General features: G+C 33.2%; 1 protein-coding gene across 2 annotated transcripts in view; it reads left to right on the top strand.

The window, feature by feature from the left end:
• Positions 1-10781, top strand: part of LOC106688748 (vascular endothelial growth factor receptor 1) — a 199842-nt gene that overhangs the window by 176472 nt on the left and 12589 nt on the right. For both annotated transcript variants that reach the window (XM_067050193.1, XM_067050194.1), the window contains exon 18: positions 9539-9752. In XM_067050193.1, coding sequence (XP_066906294.1) covers positions 9539-9752 — 214 coding nt within the window. The remainder of the gene's footprint in view (positions 1-9538; positions 9753-10781) is intronic.

Raw genomic sequence — 10781 nt, 5'->3', positions numbered from 1 at the left:
GGCAAACGAAAAGAATAGAATCGCGAGACCCTCAGAATAAAATAAAGGCTAACGAAAAGAAGAAGATCGTGAGACCCTGGTAATAAAATGGCGGCGATAAAAAAAATATGACGGTGAATGAAAAGAAGAGAATCGCAAGACCCCCGTAATAATATGGCTGTGAACGAAAAGAAAAGGACCGCGAGGCCCGTGAAAAAAATAATGGCGGCAAACGAAAATAATAGAATCACGAGACTCTGAGAATAAAATGGTGGCTAACGAAAAGAAGAAGATCGCGAGACCTTCCTACCTATTGGTAATAAAATGGCGGCGTTAAAAAAAATAATATGGCGGTGAATGAAAAGAAGAGAATCGCGAGACCCTCGTAATAATATGGCTGTGAACGAAAAGAAAAAGTTCGTGGGGGCGATTAAAAAAACAAAATGACGGGGCGGGAACACTCCACAAAACCCGTAAGTCACGTGACCAATATGGCGGTGATTGAAAAGAAGTAGATCGCGAGACCCTCATAATAAAACGGCGGCAGGGTACTCTCAGCCTCTCCCAAACGGCATAAAAAACAAAATGGCGGCCGGGCACAGTCAGCCACTGGTTGTAGTATAAAAGTGGGTACCTGATCCATCAATGGGTAGTGGGGGTAACGCGAGAACCATATAATGCAATAGCGGCGATCAAAAAAGAAAATGTCGGCCGGGTACACTCAGCCTCTGGTGGCAGTCACGTAACTTAAAAGAGGGCGTGGCCTAATGATCACGTGACTGAACAAGTGAGTGGTTAAGGTTATGTCGTACTAGATTTGAATTTAAATCCCCCGCCAGAGGTCATGTGACTGATGACGTGAGTGGTTAAGGGTGGGTCGAGCCGAATATTTGAATTCAAATCTCCTGCCATAGGTCACGAGACCACCGACGGTGCTGCTATCTAGCGGACACCGTCCGAACTAACAGCGCTAGTGCTGCGCTCTGGTGGCAAGTCGAGGAACTTGCTCAAATCCTCAAAAGACTTTCCCAGTTCTCTTATATATTCATTACTGGCGATCTACTTCACCATTTCCCATAATTCCCACGTAAGCTTTGACCCACGTAATATTATTGTTATTTTTTTTTTTTTTTATTGCATAAAAGTATTCTTGAATTACATTAACTTGAATGTTATTTTTAATTGCTAATAATGAACTCATACTATTAGTTATTATTATGAATTTATTTTCACTTGTTTTGTTTATGATCTTTAGAGCTTGTAATATTGCATATAATTCAGCGTTGTAAATAGATGTGATGTTTGGTAATTTATATTGTGCGGAGTATTTGTATTTTGGTATATAAACTACAGAACCAGTATTATCTCTTGTTTTTGATCCGTGTGTGTAAATATTAATATGATGAGGCCAATTTTCTGTAATTAAAGTTTTGATATAACCGTTAATCATAATGGATGGTAACGAATTGGTTTTATTGATTATTATGATATTAATTGTATGAAATAACATAGTCGAGTATCTATAAAGATAATTTAGTAATGGAAAATAAATTATCTGTTAGCTGTTGATATTTTAAAAAACTATCGTATATGAGTGGAACATTCTTTTTCCAATATGTCGAGGTTAGGAGAAGAATACACAGTGATACTATTTTCTTATAGCTTTTATAATTCCAAGCTTTAACATTAAAGAACATTCTATTTGTTAGTAATTGTCTTCTAAACTTTAAATATGTTTCGCCTGCCGCATTGTATAATACGTAAGTTAAGGAGGCAAATAAGAGTGGACCTGCACTGTTAAAGCCGAGACCTGAGTCAGCAATCCTAAGCCTTTATATTCCTGTCCCGATCTTCCAGCAGACACAGACCTGTCACTAGCTATCAATCAGTCAGTAGTCAGCAGTAGCCATACATACTAGTTCCGTTATTCTCTATAGTGACAGTTTATAATTAAGTGATAATTATTGTTAATTGTATCTTTTTTCAAATAAACAATTTTTTTTAAACCAATTATTGAGGCCGTTATCGTAATTGTAGATTGGAGTAGAATTCTTTCTAAACATAATCTTAAACACCTGTTGTGTATTAAATCTAATTTCTTTAAGGTACTATCAGGTGCTTCGCCATATATTGTAGCTTTATGATCAAATATTGTCCTAATGGTATTTCCATAAAATAATAGAGACATATTGGGATCTGCCCAACTTATTATTTGAACTATTCTGTTTTATTGTTCCCATTAAGTTTTTACTCCTCTTTCGAATATCCGTTATGTGTTGGTTCCAATTTAATTTACGATCAAAACGTAGTCCTAGAAAAGGAACTTCAGACATGGGAATGTAATCCCTGCTAGTACTACTTGATCTCCGAGAGGAAATGCATGTTCTCTACTGAAGGAGCAAACTACAGATTTAGAGCCTGTAAGCCAGGCAAGCTGCCATCTTTTGAGCCCCATCACTGTCTCTTCTAACAACTCCAGGAAACGGTTCATATTCTTATGTGTTACATATAAACAGGTGTCTGCGAATTGTAATATCTCTACTTCTCTGGATATCTAATTTCTTAATTCTGCTGAGAATATAACAAAAATTAAACAGCTGTGTTAGTCCAATCTGAGCATTTCTCTTACCAATTATACAATTGTTAATCTTTAAAGATATTTTCCTATTACTAATTAAGTTCATTATGAAATTAATAATTTTCCTGGCCACTTTAACATTTTCCATTTTTTTGTGATAGTGAGTGTATAGGAATTAAGTCGTATGCCTTCTCAATGTCTAAAAATAATCCAATAGTTTTTTGCCTTCAGAAAATCCTATATTTATGTCAGAGTGCAAGACCAATAAACTATCCGTGCTCGACTTCCCTTTCCTAAAACCATATTGTGAGTCAGGTAATGTATTTTGAGATTCCAACCACCATTCCAGTCGATATTTATTCATTCTTTCAAATGTTTTAAGTACGCAGGAACTTAATGAAATAGGTCTTAAGGAAGAAGCAAATTTTGGGTCCTTACCTGGTTTTAGAATAGGTATATACATCGGGACCTGTCCGTTTCCTACTTCAAGTATCCCGAGTGTATGTTTAAATGTTAAATTAAAATTATTGTATGAAACAAAGGGGGTGTTGAAAATTGTGAGACCTGCTAGTCAAAACACATGCATACATTTCGCTTTATTCAAATGTTAACCCCTGAAGGGGCAATGCGGGTTAGTGTGTTAGCTTTAATTATTTATTGACATTAGTATGATACTACAACATGTTTGGGTGGTCCCATGGCTAATAGAACAGTGGCTTATCTGTGTGTGACGTCTTCACCGCCGCGGTCACGTCTTCTTCGCTCCCCTCGTCCAGGTTCAGCTGTGGGAATCAGAAAATGAGACCCCCGACCCCAACTTTATATAAATTCAAATAAGAGCCGAAAAATTCGGATAACTTAAATCTGACAATAGGTATCACGCAATATTTCCTACATGACTCCGGTAATAAATTAGTTAGGTTATCGGTTGAAGGATTATTTTTATATTCTCTAAATGCAACTTTCCTTTGATTAAGAAATTAACCATATTCGCTATCCCACCAACTTCCGCTGTATTTTTAAGTGAAAAATTTGCAGTATACGGGAATCGTACGTTCACTTACATTATTAAGAAATTTAATAAATTCCTCATACCTAGGATTTTCTGGGAGTAATGCAGTGTTTTCCTGTGCAATTCTTTCAAATTCAGACCTATTTGTAATTTTTTCATAGTTTTATATTTCTCTTGAGTTTCGTCTTGTTCATACTGATTATCTATAACTATGGGGAGATGATAAAAACCTAAAGGATTATCATGAACTTTCCATACAGAACTGTTGGCAATGTTTATTGAGCTTAGCTTTTCTGTCTAATATTGTTTACAAGGGTTTTTTATTATTTATTTAATACCAGGTCCTGTTTCATAATAAAGTACAAACTAATACTATTAGTCTTGTCGATTTAACTTAATACAATTACACTGGCTTGTACAATAGTAACTTGTACTTTAGTACTTTTTAACTCCTGTAATATCACCAATAGTCCCCCTTTTTATGAAAAAAATAAGTATTAGTGTAAATAACACGTTGTTTCTAAACTTGTATTTTTAAACTAATATTATTAGCTTTCATTATGAAACAGGGCCCTGGTGGGCCTTACATGGTTGATTAAATTGTTACATTTTATTTTATTTTTTTAACAATTGACTATGGGGGGAGGGTTAGTCTCGTACAAAAGACACCCCTAACTATATGCAATGTTATAATTAGAAGAAAATAAATAGATAAAAATAATGTTTCTTAATAAAAGAGAAAAGTTAAATTAATTACAATAAAACAAAGACATTTTTAGACCTAATAAAATTAACAATTGTCCTCTAATAGTAAAAAACAAGTTAATTTGAACAAAAAAAAAAGACGAGCAAAGAAAAAAAGTAATAATAAGTAAAATAGAAGTAGTGTGATTAATAGATGTATGAAGCATGCCTTCAACTGAAAAGCCAGGCACTTTTCACTTTGGTTAGCTGGTTGGATTGCAGTGGACTGTATATAATTGAAAATAACACATGATTAAACGAAAATAAAGTTCTATTATCTAAGTTACAGTAGGTGTATGGGGTGCCCGATGAAAGATTGATGGTTAAACGGGTTAATAAATTTTGAATGACTGGGCTATGGAAAATTGTAAATATAATGAGGTGGTTGATGATGTGAATGTTAGTTGTTGCTTTAAGTAGACTTACTCCATTCTCTGGTTGCTCCCTCCTTATCTCTTGAATTCCCTCATTTCTTGATCTCTCTCTCTCTCTCTCTCTCTCTCTCTCTCTCCTCTGCTCCGGGGTGTACCTCCGAGTCTCTCTACTCACTTATTTACATTATAGAAGATTGTGAAGAAAAAGAGAAAAGATAACTGTGTTGGCAAGATACAAACAAGATGGCTCTCACTGCAGGTTGCTTCTCTTCCCATCGATAGTGCTGGAGGAGGTAAACTTTTGTTGCTGATCACATGGGTGCTGCTTGTGCCTTTCTTATGGGAGCCCCCCCCCCCTCAATCTAATTCAAGACTTTCGGTTAACCTTGAGTTACCCGAAACAATAGAATTAATAAATATAGAATTTATAACAGAATGTCCTGCAGCAGCCTGGGCTTCGGTCTTCGGGTTGAAGTTGGGTTTCCCAGGTTGTAGGTCACTGCTCCTTTAACTGTCAGCAACTGGGAGTGAAACTTCTTGAACCGTTTTTTGATTTAATCCTCTATTGACTCCATTTGTAATTCCCGATGCAATTGGCTATTTCTTATAAACCAAGGAGCATCCACTGCGATTTGTTGGACTTTGTTTTGTATAGATTGTATTTTTTTTTGTAAAGGATGACGTTCTCCAGACTTCACAGTCGTACATCAGCAGTGGCCTAAGAATTGTTTTAAATATAAGAACAGTTGTTTCTGATTTTAATTTTGGAATTTCTATTTAGGATAGGATATAGTATTGCTAACCTTGCGTAGGTTTGAGTTAGTTTGATGTTGATATGGTGATTCCAGGTAAGGTGGCGATCTAGGTGAATTCCCAGGTATCTTACTGTTTCACTGGCAGAATTCTATTTCACATTTTTACCTTTAAGGATTAGTTCTGGTTGGTCTGGTGTGCCTCAAAGAGTAAAAACTTTTGAGTTACATTTTTCAATGTTCGGACTAATCATCCATTTTGTGAAATATTGTTATAAATCGTTAGGGTGATTTTGCAAAGTGTTTCTAGGTATTATTATGTCATCATATTGAGAGAACACTGCTGTATCGTCAGCGAACATAGCTATGGAGGTGTGTGTGGACTGGATGATGTCATGAAGATAGAAGTTGAACAGAATGGGAAAAAGGACTGAACCTTGTCGAGTACCGGCATGGATTTGTCCAAGGGTAGAATTTTGGTTATTAATTCTAACAGAAAATGTTCTACCGTTGAGGAATGACCTCAGAATATTGTATTGGTATATCGGAGTGTCTACTTTCTTTAGTTTATATAGGAGACCTCAATGCCAGATCTTATCGAACGCTTGTTGGAAATCCAAAAATGCTATTGTTTGCAAGGGTTAAAGAACCATCGTTCAATAGATAAAGATTAGTTTTTCAATTACCGTAACTAAATTTTCTACCATCATATCGCACTGGTAATGGTCAGCGTTTGCATCCCCATCTATAATTATGGGATGTTGAAAACTATTGAAAAGATTTTCCCAATTATCTTTTCTCGCTTTATTTCCTGCTTTGCGCAGAAGGATAAAACATTTTAGTTTTACTAGGCAAAAGTTGTTCTCTGAACGTAATTAATACCGATCTAGTAGGTTTAAACCCAACAGCATTGATTTGTTTATTAATAATTTTTTGAATGTCTGAATATGTCTTTAAATTATCAAGTATTTCCGATTCTGTTAATTCTGAGTTGATATCCTTAATAACTCCCTTTTTTCTGAAGTAAAACTAGGCATGTAAATGTTAAATTGTTGTTTTTTTAAATTTTCGGACATTACTAAAGCATCAGCTTGTTCCATTTGTTGGATTTCTATTTTAACTCGGTTTCTACCTATTTTATTAATATTTAAAATATTATTGTATATTTCTGGAAATGATTTATTTAGTAATTTCCCGATTGACATTGGGTGTGAACGTCCAATTCCTGCTCCTTCTGTGGAGTTACTTTCAACAAATACAAAGTAAGGTCCTAAATTTAATCGTTCATAAAATCTTTCTGTTTTAATATTGTTTTTCCCTAAGTTAGTATTTGTTTGAGGAATTATTTTGCTCGAATTAAGTTTGGGATCACTGTTTCTTCAACCATTTTATCTGCATTATGTTCATTCACATTAATTATTTGATACTGATTATTTCTATATCTAGTGGAACTTTCCCCCTCCCATCACTAGTTACTGACATTTAAACAAGACAAAAAAATAAATTTCTATATAACTTACATACTAAAGGAATAAGATAAAATAAAACTAAAAATATTAACTCCCCTTTCGTATTTAATAAACTAAATCAACTTATAGAATAAGAATAAAATTGGTTTACTTAAATAAAAATATTATCTGTTTATCCTATTAAAGCAGCTACAATAGAACCTCACAGCACGACTGTTGACACTGAACTCGCCCTTAAGCATGGGAGGATTAAGTAGCATCTTGATTGGCCAAACACGTACTGTGATAAGAAAACCAATTAAGACCCCATTTATTATTGAGATGTTTACTATTAGTTATCACATATCGATGCAGATCACTCGCATAAAATTGTATGCCACTCACATATTAAAAGATATACACATTAAAAATTAAAATAAAACTACTTTTATAATATGTGGTGCAATTACTAATGATAATGAATAAATTAAATTAATTTTTAATGGAATTTATTACAAATAAAAATTATAAATTTTTAATGTTGCTTCAACTATCACTTATATAAAATATATAATTCTTGTTTAGTCACCTCCCCCTAGCCCTGTCACAAATCGGAGGCTGAGACTTTACAAATCATTAGCACCAGTCTCTTTTATAGTATATCTAAAAAAAATAAATAAAAACAAATGGCTGACATATTTTCAACATTTTTTTTCAAACACTGATGTGAATCATAATTGACTTTTAGTTGGAACACTCCAACCACTATAACATTTTTTGCCTCTGTCATTCAGTTTTTGCTTATCTTATTAGCCTGTTTTTAAAATACCTCCCAATATACCTTCGCAAAGGAAAAATTTTTCTGCAAGGTGATCAGGAAACAGAAAACATGTCCCCTCCTTTGGTCGCTTCTTTTATATTTTCAGTTGATTCTAGGTTCTAAAAGAGAATGAAAAGAGAGTTAGTATTTTTATTGCTGCTTAATCCCTAGTGCTCAACAAAATAAATTCAGTTAAAATTTACGTTTAGTATATTACATAGTTTTGTATTATATCACAACCTCTTTACATGTATGCTTATCTTTGTTTTGTTTTTTTGTGAAGCTGCTCTTGAGTTTATTAACAAAAAATGGTTCATTTATTACTCCCTAGCCTCAATGCAATTTCTTGTGAGGCTAGAGAATGATTAGGATAGCCAATGGGGAGAAAAATATTAAATTATATTTCTGGAAGATTATTGATTGACCGTGTGTATAGATGAATGGAATATGGTCCGGGTGCGGTTAAAAAAAACTCAAATAGTAAATAATTATACTATGTTTATTGAGCCAACGTTTCGCCCCACATTGCAGTGCTTCAACAGGGCTAAAAAATATACAAACACTATAATTACAAAAAGTAAAAAAGAAAAAACATAAGTAGAAAAAAACAGGGGTATAAAATGAAAAGTAAGATATAATAAGAAAAATTATAGGTTGTAAATAGTAAATGAAAAGGGTAATAGTAACAGATAGATAAGAGAAGAAATATTAAAGAAAGTAAAAATAAAGAGATGAAAAAAGAAAAAAAATACAAATTAAACGATGAGACAGAATGCATACCTGTTTTGACGGCAGTCAAAGACAGAGTGATGGTTTGTATTGGGAGGAGTGGGGATGGCAGTTATGCCACAATAACGAAAATTATTTTAAAGTAAAACTTTTTTACTATGTTTTCTTTAAAATTATTTTCGTTATTGTGGCATAACTGCCATCCCCACTCCTCCCAATACAAACCGTCACTATGTCTTTGACTGCCGTCAAAAGAATTATGCATTCTGTCTCATCATTTGATTTGTATTTTTTTTCTTTTTTCATCTCTTTATTTGTACTTTCTTTAATATTTCTTCTCTTATCTATCTGTTACTATTACCCTTTTCATTTACTATTTACAACCTTTAATTTTTCTTATTATATCTTACTTTTTTACATTTTATACCCCTGTTATTTTACACTTATGTTTTTTCATTTTTTTTCCGTTTTGTAACTATAGTGTGTGTATCTTTTTTAGCCCTGATGAAGCCCTGCAACGTTGGGTGAAACGTTGGCTCAATAAAAATAGTATAATTATTTACTATTTGAGTTTTTTTACCGCACCCAGACCATATTCCATTCATTAATTATAATTCAATATTTGAACCCCCATTGTTTTAACAAGTGTAATTTTCAATGTGTAATTCAATACACACGATTGATATCAATATGGCGGAAGATAGAACCCAGTGGGAAAAACTTGTTAAGCAGGCCAGGAGCAGCTATAAGACCTATTGTGACATTAAAGAAGAAGCAGTTCAAGACACCGATGTCTGTTAATTTAATAAACAACATTAAGACGCTTCTTCTATGCCCTAAAATTTTCATAAAAAGAGGAGATTGGTATTTTCATTTCCCATTAAAATTTAAGTGAAATAGCAGTTGATGTAGAGAGGCTCTGTTAACCATTTTTTTTTTAACCAGAGGTTCACACTAAATAGTTTTCTTCTACTATTTTGAAATCTTTATTGACCGCCACCTGGACTATGTTCCTACAAACTAAATAGTATCTCATTTGGAGGATGACCCATATACTCTATATATGTATAATTTCTAATTTTATGTATATTTTTTATTCTAGCATTATCTTGACCTTAACAATCCTTATTTAAATCTCAATGCTCAGTTATCTGCTGAGTCAGATCACCTGAGTAAAATGGTACAACCAACATACGAAAATTGTTTAGCTGCAGGCTTACCTGATAACACACCTGAAGGATATGTTATTATGAAGAAAGCCAATGAAGTAGATGAATCTCAAAATGAAATGGAGCTAAAACCCATGTTGTTACCAGGTAAACAGATATTTAATAGTTTTTATTGTCTCTTGTTAAATAAAACAACTAAGTGTGATAGTATTTAATGAAAATATATTGTAAATTACTATTATTTTATCTGATACACGGTATATTATTTTCCTTTTTTTAATATTATCTTTACATAAAATCAATCAGGTTATTATTTTTTAGTCATAATTATCATTAATTTAGTAGATGTTATATCTGTAACTACTCAGTTTTAATTTCTCAAAATTTTAAAGTGATTAGGGACAATGAGTTAGATGAATAACGTGAAGAATGGATGGTTTTTTCATTGTAGTGCTCAGCTAGCTCTCCTATTGTATCCATGTTTCTGTATGTTATAAATATAAGATTTAAATCGTTTTCATTACTATAAACTAGTGTTACATTGGTATAGAATTAACATCATTGTATTGATACATTTTTTGTTTCTTTGAGATAATTCATTAATTAATCATAAGCTTTATTATTCATACTGAAAATTATTAAGTTTTACTGAGTTTGTTAGGGAAAATATAGAGAAGGAAATATATTGTTTTGATTTATTTTCACCCTTAGATTGGGTTGACTTACATACAGGAATCGTAACTAATGACTACTCTGATAAGAAATTTTGGCACTAAGAATTTCTATGTTTTGAACAGTAAAACCCTTCTATACTATTTTCATCCCACTTTATTGTGTTTTTAAAAGTAAATATAATAAATTTATAGATCAGGGTGTTTTAAAGCAAATTTACTGAAGGATGGGCTAACAAAAAAAAAAAAAAGCTTCTTAAAATTCCACTTGGTTGTAATGTGACTTTTAATGCTGTAATATTGACTGCGTCCTGAAATCCTAGAAGGCATCGACACAATGATTCGCAGAAGTGTTAAAGCCATTATAGGGCTCCCTGCGAACAGCTCCACGGCGATGTTGTATGCTCCGAGGAGGTATAGAGGTCTAGGCTTGATCCGCTGCCAATGGGAGGCTCCCCTTCAACACTGGTCCATTGCTCAGCGGCTGTCAAATGTACCCGATGCT

This window comes from Halyomorpha halys, unplaced genomic scaffold (assembly GCF_000696795.3).
Source record: "Halyomorpha halys isolate HHAL.00 unplaced genomic scaffold, Hhal_1.1 Scaffold1191.1, whole genome shotgun sequence".
In the NCBI taxonomy this organism is placed as follows: Eukaryota; Metazoa; Arthropoda; class Insecta; order Hemiptera; family Pentatomidae; genus Halyomorpha; species Halyomorpha halys.
This window is presented reverse-complemented; position numbering and strand designations above follow the sequence as displayed.